This window comes from Motacilla alba, chromosome 2 (genome assembly GCF_015832195.1).
Source record: "Motacilla alba alba isolate MOTALB_02 chromosome 2, Motacilla_alba_V1.0_pri, whole genome shotgun sequence".
NCBI classification, from domain to species: domain Eukaryota; kingdom Metazoa; phylum Chordata; class Aves; order Passeriformes; family Motacillidae; genus Motacilla; species Motacilla alba.
Window position 1 is genome coordinate 13,479,396 of NC_052017.1, and position 15,503 is coordinate 13,494,898.

Consider the following 15,503-nt stretch of genomic DNA (forward strand, 5'->3'; position numbering starts at 1 on the left):
CCTTTGACACCTTCAGCACTGTCTTTGCCTGCAAAGCAAGCGAGGGAGGCAGGCAGGGTGACAGCTGAGCCCTCCGCCATCCTGCCCGGCGTTCTGCACACTTCTCTTCCAGGCCTGCTGGATGAATATAGAACACAAGTGTCAAGGATGACACCTTCTTTATAATCTCTGCAAAGCCAGCCTTTTCAGGGAAGAATTTGTTGACAGTTCAGAGATTCAAAGTCAATTTCAGTTTAAGCTCATATAGAAATAGGATTTTTTCTTCCACCTCATGTGATAATTGAAGACTAAGCAGGCAGTGCCCTAGTCCATAACAAAGCATCATAAATAAATACTGTCTTGAGACATGAAGTGTTTGTTAGGTGAAAAGCTCTACTAATGACACTTGTTTTGTTATCTCTTGGAAAGCTTCTTTAGAGGTTTAATTCACTACTGATAGGACCTGTACATTGGTATATATTGTGGATGTTATAGATTATGTTTTTAAAGCGGAGTTATTTTTGAAAATCCGTTTTAAAAACAGGAATAGGAATGTTGACTTAGAGGAAAATGAATGCAACTTAATATAGTTTTGTGTCTGGGATGACATAGGTGGTTAAGTCACATTTTCTTAAGGTACTGAAGTTGGCAGCTGCAGGACAGCTGATCCTTTTTCTAAAAGGCAAAGCTCCAGCTTACTACTGCATTTCAGTTCCCAGGAGCAGTGATCTGTATTTGTGCTGTGTTGGCAGGCTGATGCCTCCTGTTAAGATGTTAACTTGTCCTACTATTGTGCAAAGAAATAGTCATTAAAAGATGTAGTTATGCAATCCTTCAGTGAAAAGGGCAAAATGGGATTTAACCAGTGCATAATTTCTGGAATAGAATACACTGGCACAGAAATAGTTGGTGAGCACCTGTGTTGCCCTGAATGCAGTAGGAAAATAGTAGGTATTAGGCTTTCAGAGGCCTTATTTAGGCTTTTAAATGGTTGCTTCAGTAAAAGAAGATGAACACAAGTTTTGTAGAAAGAATAAGAGAGAGGGAAATGCTAGAAACACAGTGACAATGGGGTATAGAAGCAATATTTCCCCCACTTTGAATCTGTTGATGACTTCTAGAGGAAAAAAAATAATTATAAGGAACTGAAGAGATATTCAAAGTACTGCACTCTCAGTGATTTGAGCAAGAAAGGTTTTCTGCTTGGTTCATCTCCTACTCACAGCAGCCCAGCTTCAACTTTTCATCAGCTGAGTGTCGTGGCCAGTTTATTTTCGAATATCTCCAAGGATGGGGAGTCAGCAGCCTCTTTCAGCAGCCTGTTCCAATGCTTAACCACTCTCCTGGTGAAAAGTATTTGTCCTTGGTAAGATAGGAATAAGAGACACTGAATAATTGCTGGTACAAAAAATGTGAATCAATCAGCATGTATTTAAGCTTCTCATGAATCAAGAACATGTGGGTGTACAATAAGATTTTAATGCAAAATATTGACATTTTAAGGGACCTTTGTGATACAGTGTTACCCTCAGGGACTGCTGCCCTCACAGGACCCCAAGAGAATAGGAAGTAACATACCCAAGCCTGTATTTGAGACTCCTTACATTCATGACATGCTAAATGTTAAGGAATAATTTATCTATAAAGAGGGTATGTTTGTTTTTTTTTTTCATTATGCTTCCATGCATCTTACTCCAAATTGTCTTGGACTGGCAACTATTAAGATACTGAGCTGATAGTCTGATGGGGTAATAGTATCTTATATGATCCACTGAGCTAGAAAAGGTGGTTATTTTCTGTGGAACTGAGGAAGAAACAGTTGACAGAAATTTTTCTTTCTACTATTTCATGCTGCACCGGAAAATGTCACCTGTTTTTTGTTAAATATCTAAAATTAGTGTTGTATTAATGCTGATACTTCCCATTTTCATCCCAAAGTACATATATCAAGTAAAACCTCGGGCATTTGTAGTTCAGCCAGTCATAAAAGGAGGAAGTTTATTTTACTTTTGGAGAGGGAGAAAAAGTTCTTTTTAATTCCACACATGTTTGGTTGATTCCTTAGGATTTAATGTAAAAGCATAAGAATTTGGTCCCACAAGAGTTAAATGATACCCAGGAAGTCCCTGTATCCCAGTACTTTGACACTGAGCAGTTGTAGCTCCCAAGGCTGGGATACCAGAACTGAGTGGCCAGGTCTTCCCAGGTCTCTCTTCCAGACTTCAGTGATCTGTAGCTCGGGGGTTTCTTGAGACACTGCCTTTGTGCTCAAGTACAAAATACAATGTGTACACATATTCTGCTCTGGGCAATTTGTCCTGGTACTGATAATTTGGGGTATATTTACCTAATTCCCAAATACTACAAAATTTGAAGTATGCCATATACAAAAATGTCTTTTAGAGATTGTGTAAATACTTTTGTTTCAAGGAGCTGCTTTTGCATTTCAAGTGCACAGAGCTGATTGCAGTGCACTGCAGTAGATCTGACTCATTATGTCAGCATTTTATAGCACTCAGGTAAGCATGTTTACAGAGTAGCAGTAAACCTTTTTGATGTGTAATAACATTTCAGTAGTTAATATAGCGTTCCACCGTGTATTAAATTTTACCACTTCTGGGCACACTTACAATAAGCAGAAGTGCAAGAAAGGGCTGTAGATGTTTATAAAATAGACCCTACTGGAATGAATTCAAGAACTAGTTTTACAGTGTATGTTTGGTCTAGCTGATGATGTGGTTAACAGTAAATTTTGAAATGTTTGCTTTTGCAGAAGATAAATTCTTAGTTTCTACAAATGTTAACACTTTTTTCAGGACTTTGTTGCTATCAGTCTTGTAGCTCCTAGTCCAAAAAGGAAAAAGAACATCGTATAGTTCCATGAAACTACTTGGTGAACTTGACTAATTTCAGTAAATATAACAGCATACTACTGGTTGGCTGTTTTAAAGAGTTTGTATTTAATGCTGAAAGTAGGTTGAAAATGCTGTATTGGTAGAGAAATTCTCTGTTATAAGTAACTAGTTCAGTCAATGTTAACTGACTATTAACTTCATAGATTTAGCTTGTCAATGAAATCTGCATAGTTGGTCCTGATGTTTTTTGGGCTTGCAGTGCAAAAACTCTTGGAGTTTGGCAAGCTGCTTAAACTTTCAAGAGCAGCTATTTTCTCATTTTAAAAATTGGATAGTACCTTGTTCTTGCTAGTGTCTCCAGGGGTTTTAATGTCCTGTGATGTTTCCTGTACTGTATAAATATGAAATATATGTATGCTAAAAATATGTGCTAGAGCTCCCCGATACTGTTGAGTGTAGTTTGAAGGTGGAAGAATGCTGGATGGATGTTGGATAGATGAGTCACTGAAGATGTATGTAGTTTCCTTTTTCATGCTATGCTATTATAAGTACTGCTTGGTAAAAAAAAATGACAATTTAGTTTATGGATTAGCTTTAAAAGATATGAAAAATAAGATTAAATAATAAAAAATGCATCTAGAATTTTGTCTTTATCAGCAATTTTCAGTACCACAATAATAAAAGTAGTATATTTTTATACCAATTGCAAGTGCCTCTGGCATATTCAACACCAGGTGTGTTTAGTATGCAAGCTGAACTGCTATTACACATTTCAACAGCAGCATACCACAAAGAAATCTCAAATATTTCACAATGTTGTTATAGATGCTATCATTGTCTCTAACACATAGTGCTAAAATCCTGAAATTCAGAGCACAACATGCTGGCACAAGCAGGAGTTTCAGATGTAGTGTGACAATTAAAGTATTTTTTTTCTCTGATGTTGCTGAGCAGGTAATGATACCTACAGTATTATAATCTGTAACCATTAGGATTCCTGGTATCATCTGTAGAGCTCCAAATACTTTGCTAGTTCTATTTGCTTTTTATAACCCCAAAGGAAGAAAACTGCTTGTGTAAGTTAAAGGAAATGTGAAGAATCAGTGCCATTTTCATTGTTGAAGGGTTTTTTTTTTTTCAATATTTATTTTAGGCTATATATTCAGAAGAAATAGTCAAATGGCAGTGATAATTGCTGTAGACTGTGTGCAACACTGAGCGTGAGCAGAGCTGTTATCCTTTCAAGAACATCTCAAGAGCCAGATACCTTTGAAGTCAAGTCTGGGTTTATTTTAAACATCATCTCTCTGGGTTTCTAAATAAATTCAGGCCTAATAGTGTAGAAATGAGAACAAAAATGTCAGTGTGTATGGGGCTGGTCCAAGTCTGAAATTTTCTGTGCTAGGAGCTTATGTATATGAGTTGGAAAAAAATACCAAACTAAACCTAATGAAAAACAAACCCCCCCAACTCACCACCCCACATCTCTTGCCTGTACTTAGTCCTGAGCAACTCCTGCTTTGTACATCTTTTGAATCTGAAAAAATCTCAGCTCCCAGCTTGGCCCTAAAATAACCAGCAGTGTAAATCACTATTGATATAGTTATTTCAACTGCTTTCAAATTCTTACCATGAAGACAGCTCAAGCTCTGACTGCTGGCAGCTACAGGATCCCAGGCATCTCCTGGGCTCCAGGTAGCTCTGGGCAAGCCCTGGAAGCAGCTGCTGCAGGGAGTTGCTGTCAGACTGCTGTCCCAGCAATGATTCACCTGAGTTTTATTGCATGTGCTCCAGAGATAGTTTGTTCTGGTGCTGCAGAGCCTTGCTCTTCATTCTCCACCCAGAAGATACAGCATGCAGAAACAAAATTTTCCCGCTGCAGGGTATATCAGCGGATAGAAGAGAGAGAGGTATGTGAAACCAGCAGTGGCATATTAATATTTATTACCCAGAGCCTTGGTTCAGGCTAAGTCCCTGTGCCATAGCCCTATCTTTGTAGCAATCTTTCAAAATAATGTGCCTGTTATCTTTTTCTCTCTGCTTTCTATGATAATGTGGATTCATAGAATCACAGAATGGTTTAAGTTGGAAGACCATCTAGTTCTAATAGAACCCCAAATGAGTGGGAATATCTTCCACTAGATCAGGTTGCTCAAAATCCCATCCAACCTGGTCTTGAAGACTTCAAGGGCACTCAAATGAATTGTGTTCTAGGATACCTTGTAAAGGTGTCCTGTTGGCATTATTAAGTTGGTTATAGAATTAAACTATATTTTAGCCACAAGGAGACTTGAGTGGCACTGTGAAACCCAGAATGAGACAGGATTCCCTGAACTGTAACCCACAGCCATCAGCACTAGGGTGCTACAGCTCAGTGAGGGGAAATGCTTTTTGGTATTGTAGAGAATGACAGCTGCACACTTGTCTGTTTTTAGGAATCTTTTGTTTAGACTTGCCGCACAAGTCCTACAGTGTTGACTGTGGTCTTCTGCTGGAAATTGTCTGTGGCTTCTTTACCTTCTGTAAGTGCAGATATGCGAATGAGGCTAAAGATACAGAGACATCACCTATTGCTTAATTTACCCTGCAGAGGTTATTTTCTAGGAGGTGTGTATCAACAAAGATCTCTAGTAACTGACGGAAAAAGTGCTGACTCGTGTTTTAACATTTCTAGGTAATGAGATCTGTAGGGAAAATTTAATCTTTGGAAGGTTCTGGATGAACTGCAACTAGTTTGATTAACTTTTTTGTGTCTAAGTTAACTTTTGCTGATTTTATACAGTTTAATTGCATGACTGCAAGACTTAAGTTCTTGGAATAATATAACTGCAATTTCCTGGTCTAACTATCTTTTTTATTACATTTTTCTCTAATTTTTCTGCTGTTGCATGTGCTTAGTAAGCATTTCTAGTGATTTTCATGTTGTAGCTCATGTTCACCTATGGCAGGCCTATTAAGCAAAGTGTTTAGGTTGTAAAGTGGAGCTGTGATGCCTCTTGGTATTACTAAGGGTTTTTTTTTTCTTTTTCTGGCAGGAAAGTCTTGAAGCAAATTTCCCTTGCAACTTTTTCTTTTTATTCTCTTTTTCTTTGGCCATCTCTTGAGTGCCAGTAAAATGGGTGGGTTTTCTATGTTTCATTAGCATTTCTTATAAGGTCTGCCTTTAGACCAGTACCCATTTTCTAAATTGTACTTCTGTAGGGCTGCAAAAAATCATGGTAACCAGATGCAGTATTTTTTCTCTGGCCTGGAAAAGTGTTAGATTTAACAAAAGAAGCTAATAAAAATGTTCAAATTGACCCTTCTCATCATTTGGACTTCTTGGAGCTCAATCAATCACTCATTATTATCAGAGTTATTCACACAGAGGCAGAAGTGCTAGTGTTTCTCATAATCAGCCCTTGAGCCAGACATAATTTGCAATTTGAAGCATTGTATTTGGAAACAATAATGCATTAAAATGAACAGAGCAGGAATTAGAAGTATAGTTGTGAAGAGAACACATTGCTGAGTAGCCATGGTTTAAACGCTGTCTCTAAGGATCCTTAGTGGACACCAGTAATTAGAGGCACACAATGTAGCATTGTTCCTACAAAAAATGGGTCCACAATTTTTAAACTCCTCTGTGGGGCGTGACAACTGCAGCAGCAGAGGTTGCCCACCTTGCTGCGTGGCTGCAGGGCAGCTGTGGGAAGGTGGGGAGTGCTGGGGTAAAGTGGTGGCACCTGTTTGGCACAGTGTGAGCCAGAGATGGGGGGCTAAACCTGGCACCCAGTAGCACTGGGATGTAGGATTTTACTTCTTCATAGAAAAATTGCTTGTGTTATAGAAGAATGACTTCCTTGTACTTTAGACTGTCAGGAACTTATTAATAGTGGCAGCGGTTGCTACTGAGAATTTGGGGATTTTTTTGTTATCCCAATTATGTATTGCAAAGTAGAGAGTTGTATGTGTGTTTTTATGTATGCAGTCTTTGAGTTAACATACTGCAGGCCTTCACTCAGGCTTTTTCAGGAGCCTGCTCTTTACTCTTTAAGTGAGGCTTTATTTTGTTTTTTGCAATGTGTATTTACAGTCTTTCAATTACTGTTTAGTATCTTACTGCCCAGTGTTGCATTTTAGAACAGGGCACTGCAGTCTTGAAGGGCACATTCTGTGTGAGAGGGGTGACAGGAGAATTTTTAAGTACATTAAATCACAGTAGAAAAGGATACGTTGCTGATTGAGATTATATATTTATAAAATACATATAAAATACTGAATTAGTTTGGTTGGGTTTGAGCTGCTTTCTTCAATGACAAGTAGCACACCGTTTATCAAATTTAAGCTTGGGGCAAGTAACTGTGGTCAATAACTACTGTCTTTTTTGAATACTTACATTTAAGAGCTTTGGTCACAAACTTTAAAATGCTTAGACTGTTATGAAATGTCCATTAAAATGTCATGTACTACTTCTGTGGTTGCTCCCATCACTGATGACTGTTAACAAAACTGTACCTAAGAAGAAGATTTTTTTTTATGTTCCTGACTCCTTCAGGGATACCACAATCCCCAGTTTTAACAGGTTTTGTCTGACCACCATGAATATGAATTATTTATGGTGACTTTTACTACATTGTGGTGTTGTTTACTGAGGAGATTTGGACACCTCTGCTGTCTTGCTGCCTTCTTTCCAATAGAGTCATTGTCAAATTTTTGATACTTTCTTTGAACTTCTCAGCCTGCTTTTCAACTACAGTAGTTTCAAGTAGTTAGGGCTTTTTTTCTGATTTCTTGTGCTTTATTTATTTATTTATTTATTAGTGCTGTCCATGTCTCCAGCTAGCTTCAGGCAATCACGAGTAGCAATACAAGAAGATTATCCTGTTTAGAAATTTGCAAACAGATGGTCTTTTCATAAAAGAAATCTGTTTTTAAAAGTTCCACCATTTTATGCTGGATGTAAATATTACAAATGTTAAAGTTGTGAAAAGAGAGCGACTTGGTGTGAATAATATTCTGCCTGTTGTGTCGTGCATTTCAGGCAATGTTATCAAAACTGTTTAGGAAAATAATTGAATGAAACCTCGTGACATGTCTCTAGTTAGACATCATACCCATTTTCTTTGAAGTTGGGATAGTGGTTCACAAAGCCAGGCAGATTACATTTCCATGGCTGGAAGCAGTGATGGATCACATCTGTTCTTTGCACTTCTTTCCAGGAGGTTGTGTGGGGATCACCGGGGCTGCCGAACGGGAAGCGTTGCGCCGTCCTTTCTGTTCTTTTTGAGTAAACTTAGTTTGGTGAGATGTACTGGAGCACCCCCTTGAATGGGGCTGGAAAATGGTTTTTTAATGTTTGGAACGTGATATTGAGGCTGCTGGGAGAAAATGTGTGAATAGAGCAGAGAAGACCTTCACATGCTTTACAGTATTCAGGCCCAAGGTGGGCACTTCAAAGGGCTGATATTTTGCAGTAATAGCCCCTTTGGTTCTTGTGATTTAAATTTCTGTGTTTGTGTCTGAGCATGTGAGTTTCCTTATTGCTTGAAGGCAAACATCACTGGCCTGAAGAGATACAGGTGTCCCTTTTTAGAGTGTTCTTAATTTTCATGAGTTACCTATGACCTTTTTTTAATGTGCTTTTCTTGGTTTGTGATAGTAGAGTTCTCCAGGAACCCTCCTGGCAGGGGTCCTCTGCTGGATGTTGCACCAGAAGGGTTGCTGCTTTATCAGTTTTAACATCAGCAAGGAGATCCATGGAAAATGAAGTTATCAATGTCTGTTTTAATTATGCCCACAAGCTCCTGCATCCAGGTGCCTGCACATCAGTGCTTTTGTGTCATCTCAGGACAGTGCTGCTGCTGAGTCACTCCAGAAGTCATTCTACTCCCTCCCACCAAGTAGAATTGGATCTACTAATTTGATTAGTAACATACGATAACAGGCTATTTCTAGAAATCTATTGCCAATATATAAATGTTTACACTTAAAAATGTGTTTTTAAAAATAGCACTTGCACAATTTTGCTTGGAATGGAAAGCTTCTAAACCTTCAGATCATCTCTAAAGAGGGTGGCTTTTGTTTGTGTGCTGTATTTTTGGTTTTGTTTTTTTTTTTTTTAGCAACAGAATGGTTCTGTGTGTCCCAATAATATGTTGCAATATAAATCTTATGATTTTGCTGATACAACAGGGTGAAAAAGAAATCATTGCAAAATAGTTCAAGCAGTGTTTATATTAGGTGTGTCTGTATGTGAATACTGCTTGCTACTAAGGGGAAAAGAGCATGCCTTGAAGCTAGAAAACACTGACAAAATAGCTCAAGACACTTACCAATTGTTAATTTTTAATGATGGTCTTTTTTCTATTAAGGAACATAATGCTACTGAGCTTGTCTCAATCAATTTTTGTGTTTTTTCATTAATCAACTAATGCATGTTTCTTCTGTAGCTCTTTATTCTAATGAAATATGTGGATGATTTGGCAGACGACAATGATCTCATCAGTAACGCATCAGAGTAAAATCCTTTTAGCAGATTACACATGTATTATTTTTGTTGTATCAAGGATGCTGACATATGTTCTTTTAAACTGAATCTACTTTTGAGATAACTTGTAAATGTGGAATTTCTGTAGTTACTTGTGTATCCTTCTTGCTTCACTTGTCCTATCTGTATTTATATCTATTTCTTGAAAATCATTTACATATTCTTTATATCTACATGTGTACTTTATGTACATTTCACATATCTTTTTATATATATTGCATCATGTTGTAGCTTGAGCCCGTTCTTTAAATGTTCTGCCACACTGTCTTCTCTGTCAAGCTTCATACTGTTCAGTTGCTCTGATGCACTGGCCCAAAGCCACTGAAGGCACTTGTTAGTCAGTGCCTCTCTGTTCAGCATGATAGACTTTGGATTAGGTCACCTCCTGGGTGGTGGCAGTCATTCAAGCAAGTGAGCTTGAAAGTGAGCCAGCTGACAGAGAGGTTTGGGCATTCATTTTAGTTTGATTAGATTATCCAAAGTTCACGAGATTTCCTATTTGAGGGTCAAGCTTACGGCATACAGGTCTGTGTTCTCATCTTTTTATTAATAATAATGTGAAAAAACAGTATCATGGGGTTTGAGGATGGTCCTTTCCTCTGATATGACCTGGCTGTTGCGTACCAGAGATCATACATTTAGAAAATGGTCCTCTTACAATTTTTAATTTGTTCACTAACTGTGATTCCTGTTGTTGGCTGAATTTAAGAATTAAGTCTGTGGATCCGTGAATATGACTTTGAGCATTAACACTTATCTTGAAACTTTCTCCAACCCTTAATGTAAAAGGAGAATTAAGGAGATATAAATTAAGTAGAACTCTGGAGTATCTTGGCAATTAGAGTGAACAAGATTTCAGCTGCTCTCTTTCATCAATTTCTCACACTCTTGGACAGACAGGGTATTTTTAATTTACAACCTGTATTTCAGTTAGTCATAGAAGCTTTTTCTCTCCTTGTGCGGCTACAAAATAAAATTAAACTACTTTTTAGCTATACTTTTTATAACAGGGTTTAAATGAGAGAGCTGCTGAATAAACAAGCTGTTACATGAAGTAAACATTGTTAGTATTATGGAGAGATTATTCTATAACCATGCAGTTTGTGTCCTCAAAAGTATTAAGCTGTATCTGTGAAAGGATATTTATGAACAGAATGGTAATTATTTTATTACTTGGGTTTTGGAGGAAAATGTGCACTTCTTTTTCTCTGTTTTATTTTCTACTCTGAGTAATAATAATCTGTGCTCTGCTTCTAAGAATTGAGATTGAGGCAAGTGGTGCCCACAGGTCAGTGTTGTGCTTCTGTAGCCAAAGGTGCTTCAGAGTAGCTGGTATAGCTCAAGCTTTGGAACACAACTGTTTTCCTCATGAGTTTGGTGACTTGGTGAGGCAGTCTTGCGTGTAATTTTGTTGCACATCGTGTAGTGGCTTGTGTCTGTGCATTGGTGTCCTGTGCAGTGAGTTAGGCTGGGCTTTTGTAGCCCGCAGTCAAATTGTTGGCACCAAACACAGCAAAAGAAAAGAGCTTGGGATTAGGTTCTCAAGACTGTCTGAACATCAGTGCCACAGATGCTCCTTTTCTGCATGGTTTTGGGTTTCAATTCCAAAATCAGTAGTTTCTACCTTTGTTTTTAAGCACTGTCCTCCTTTTCAGTAATGCAAGGAGCGGGTCGGTGCAGATGCTGAGCGATGTAGTTTTCATGTCTGTATCAGAAGGAAAGTTGTCATTTCATTTGCATTTGTAAGAGCTGCAAGAAGTATCCCAGCAGCCAGCCCCCAGCAGTGAGAATGAGACCATCTCAGGTTGAGACAAGCTCCCGAAAATCACCAAGTGCTTGAGGCACTCTGCAAGCAGCTGCACACAGCGGAGTTCTGCTCCTGTGTCTGGGGAGGGAGCAGCGAGGGCCGGGATCACAGCACTTGGCTGTGTCCTCAAGGCCTTGCAAAAGTCTGGAGTCTGTCTGACACAGCACAAATGGATGGTGGTTTCTGCTTCACGAGGGAGGTATGTTTGATTGCACTTCGCAAGTTTCAGTCTTAGGCTGCTCCCAGTGAATGAGCAGTCACTTCAGCGGGAGAGCTTATTACGTGGGTGTGCCAGGCCGTTCAGTATATGGATTGTGGAAAAAATAGTATTGGAAGCACTAAAGTTCCAAATTTGCCGTGGGTCAGGTAGGGACATGCATCCTAATTCCATCTGTCCTTCCTTTTGAGTACCTGAGCAGTAAAGAGGGAAGATTCACAATGGTGCAAAGCCTGGTGGTTTTCAGGGAAGGTGTCAAACATAAAATGTTCATGGGGCAAGTCAGGGACTGGAGGAGTTGCCCTTGTAAGGAGGTGAAACTTTCACACAGGTGTGCCAGATCTTTGCATTGAGCCAATGCATTCAATCAGGGTGTTGTACGTACCAGGAGTGATTCTGGGGACCTGACCCTGACTTTTGACTCGCACAACTAAACAAGGGTCACCAAACAGCAGCAGAAAGGGCTTTACCTCTGGCTGTGGAAACAGTGTACAGTAACTGTGGGATGTGTTTTTGGTGTTTTGAAGGGATATTGCATAGACTGCTTGAATTTCAGTGGTCTGAATAGTCTTATTTCTAACTGACCTGTTTCAGCTAATGTTCATGAATAGGAAACATCCTTTATATGAGTAGGAAACATCTACCTGAAGAAATTAGGACAGGTGATTTTCAATAGTTTGATGCCAGTGTAGTCACACCCAAGTACAGCTGAGAGAGTTTTAACAGCTGGCTTTAACGGTGTGCCTTAGCATTGCTGGATGTTGCATTTCTGTAGTTAAACTTAGCTTGATTATGACTGTTAAATAAATAATTTATAAATGTCTGCTATAAATTTGGTGGAGAGGATACTGATTTGGGCTGTGGGTTTCATTATGACTGTAAATCATACTTCATGAAGCAAACACTTTTAATACAAGTAAATAACAAACACATTTATTGTTAGCAAGAGTAATCTTACCAAAGACTTAGAGTGATGTTTGTAGTGGGGAGTGCTGACTGTCCCTACAGAAATAAAGGAGATGTGTGGAGGTGTACAAATTTATCTCCATCACAGTTCTTTTCAGCACCTTTCTCAATTGCTTGGTGGCTCTCTCAGCATCTTCTTGAGATGCTATCTTAGCAACTTCTCAAACCTTTGTGACTGTTAAGCCACAAAGAACACAACTGTGCATTGTGCTAGAAACACGAAGCCACAGTCAGGGAGGGGGGAGGATGGTGTTTGTTTTTCCGGGTTCCAGTGTAGGGATGGTGTGGTTAACATTGCTGAACTTGTTACAGGCAGTGGTGATTATGGCAGATAGATCACTTCTGTGAGTGACAAAGTCCAGAGAAGGCACCTGTGCAAGACCACCATGGTTCATACTCTGCCAGGCTGTCCACTGCTGGGATGACCACTGAGCTTGCCAGAGATGGGCACTGGGAAGTCTCCAGTCAGAGTGGGAACAGTGAGGCCACCCTCTGAAGTGCCTGGGGAAGAACCAGAGCTGTCTTCCAGAGACTTTATCAGGATGGTCCTCAGGGGCAGAAGGAACATTAATTCCTGGATGATTGGAAGAAAACCCTGAAAGAGAAGAAGGGTTGTTGCCACACCTTGCTCATGACTCAAAGCAAACTGAGCCCTGGTGCTGCTCCAAGTGCTCCATGTGAGGTGCCACCTCTGCCTCTGTGGGGATGCACATGAGCTCTGTGTGCTCTGGACCTGCGTGGTTGGATCTGCAAATTCAAACCTTTGAATTCTGCTAGGTTTGAATTACATGTTAACATTAGAAATGCTCTCCTCACAATCATGCAGCCTGACCAGACATTTACTAGATTGCTTACAATGATTATTAGAAATTTCCTGTGTACTTAATTTTTTTAATAAGGTATTGATTTCACTATATATCTGTTCATACTTGCAATGAATTGATTTATGGTGGCAGAAATTCTGTTTTGCTGCCAAAACCTAATGGGCAATAACTAATTCAATTTTTTTCTTCCCCCCTCTTCCCCCCATTTTTTTTAAACAACTTTTTTTTTTTTTTCAAAAATAAACTGGCTACTCCAGTGTTTGATTCCTTTGCTTTATCTGACATTTTAATTGGGTTGAGGAAGGACAGGAGAGTGACTCAAATGTGAGCATCCCAGAGATGCTGTGCTAGAGTGTCACATATGCTGTTTGTCTCCTCACAGCTCTGCATGTTCTGTCGGTCAGACCCATGCTGCCACCTCAGGCACTCTCTGTTTATCAGGGCAGAGTGGCTCAGTTCCACTGTTTTTCTGCCAAACTCCTCTCTGGGCTAGAGGTTTTAGGGCTATTTTATATTAAGTAATCTCTTTTGTCTGGTGTACAACATCCAGAACTTGATTTGAATCTCTTGTGTCATATATGTAAATGCTTTGTATAATGGTTTTGATTACTCTCCAATAAATAGGTGGATGTTTTAAAAGATACATGTTGGTGTTTTGAATTTAAGTTTCACATTATGAAATTTAACATTATGAAATCAGCGACTTTAACTTTGCACCCTATTTTGCATTTCTTAACCCCATCATGTCCTCTGCCTATCCCCTTTTCAGGTGGTTATTAATAAACAGTTTTAGTTTTCAGATGCCTGAATTTCTTTGGAAATGAGCAATCTGTGTGGAGAACAGGCAAACAGTTTAAAGCTTATGTACATGCTCCTATGCTGAATTTTTGTGTTTTGGTTTTAAAGAGCTGCCCTAAGAGCTGTAAACATCATTACACAATATAAATAATATCTCTTAATTGAATGGCCAGAAATTAATCATTCTGCAGGGTTTCTGTGTGGTGTACTTCAACCCACACAATGGCTTTGTCCTAGAATCAAAAGGCACAAATGGGAAAATATTATAAATACCTGGTGAACTCGAAATATTTTAAAGATGTTACATTAATGGGTCAGAAGGAAGCTTTTAGAACTCTGTGATTTATTTCACTGTCCATGAGCATTTGTGGTGTCCTGTTGGCACTACTGCTAGACATGTTTGATTGCAAGTCTCAGTGCTTTAATTTCACTTTTGATGGGAACCTGAGTGTGAAGTGCCACAGTGTCAGTCAGCTCTCAGATCAGCATTTGGTATAAAAAAAGTAAAATTCTTGCTGCTTTTGGTGTGATAAATGATGCCACATTTAATTGGTATATATACTGTTTAACAGACACGTGTTAGCTCTTCTGCCTTAAATAGAAAATTTTCATCTAAAGTTTAGATCTATTTAAAGGTTATTTTAAAGTGTTTGTTTGGTTCGCTCTGTATGAAAGTCATTCCTTCCAGAATAGGTCAGGAATGTCTTAAGAAATAGGAATAATTTTGTCCTAATAATAACTGAGTATCTCAAATGCCAAATTCTTCACTCCCTGAAAGTTTAAAGAAAACAGTGGAATGTGCAAATATGGAAGAAACTTAATAAATTTGAAATGTAGCCTTTAGAGGGGAAGAGAAGATGTGAGGAGGGCAAACCCTGGGTTTGCAGCCCACGTCTCTGTCTAGGGCAGCCCAGACAGCTCCATCCCTCCATTTACCCTCCCACACTGGAACACCCTTGGCAAAAGAGTCGTGAGTAATAAAGTTTAAATGAGAACCCCTGGTGCTGGAAAAGAATAAATTGACAGTTCTGAATGGTGTCCTCTGTGTGGTGAAATGGCCCTTGTGGGATGTGGGGGCCGGTGCTGCCCTGGGACCTGCCAGACCTGCAGCTCCCTCTCTCCTCTCCAAAGCAGGGAAGCCTTTGCTCAATGCAAACCTGAGCTGTGTCCTTGGGCAGAGATGCTGTTCTAAAACATGGTTTGACTGTCTGTTTAAGAATAGCGGCCCCAAAATCCTGGCATAAAAGAGAAATATGGTCCAATTATCATTTTTTTGTTTGTTCTGTTCTTCAGTGAGGAATTCTATAAACTTTTAAGAGGAGTGAAATGAAAATAAAAATTAAAAAAAACTTATGTAAAAAAACCAACAACCCAGAAGCAGCCTGAAAATACTAAAAATTGAGATTTTGAGGTCATTGCACTTTCCCTTCCTGGTTTCCCAGCAGTCCTTCTTGGAGAACTCTCTTTGTCATGGAAGTAGGAAAATACAGTTTTGTTCATGTGACAAGTTAGATTCTTTTTTTGTGTG

General features: G+C 39.1%; 1 protein-coding gene across 19 annotated transcripts in view; it reads left to right on the forward strand.

The window, feature by feature from the left end:
• Positions 1–15,503, forward strand: part of PARD3 (par-3 family cell polarity regulator) — a 443,621-nt gene that overhangs the window by 312,478 nt on the left and 115,640 nt on the right. Inside the window, exon 21 of one of the 19 annotated variants that reach the window (XM_038128994.1) lies at positions 12,666–15,493. The exons of the other annotated variants lie outside the window; for them this stretch is intronic. Coding sequence (XP_037984922.1) covers positions 12,666–12,675 — 10 coding nt within the window. The 3' untranslated portion in view covers positions 12,676–15,493. Of the gene's footprint in view, positions 1–12,665; positions 15,494–15,503 lie in introns of those variants that run through there. 19 annotated transcript variants of the gene reach the window in all.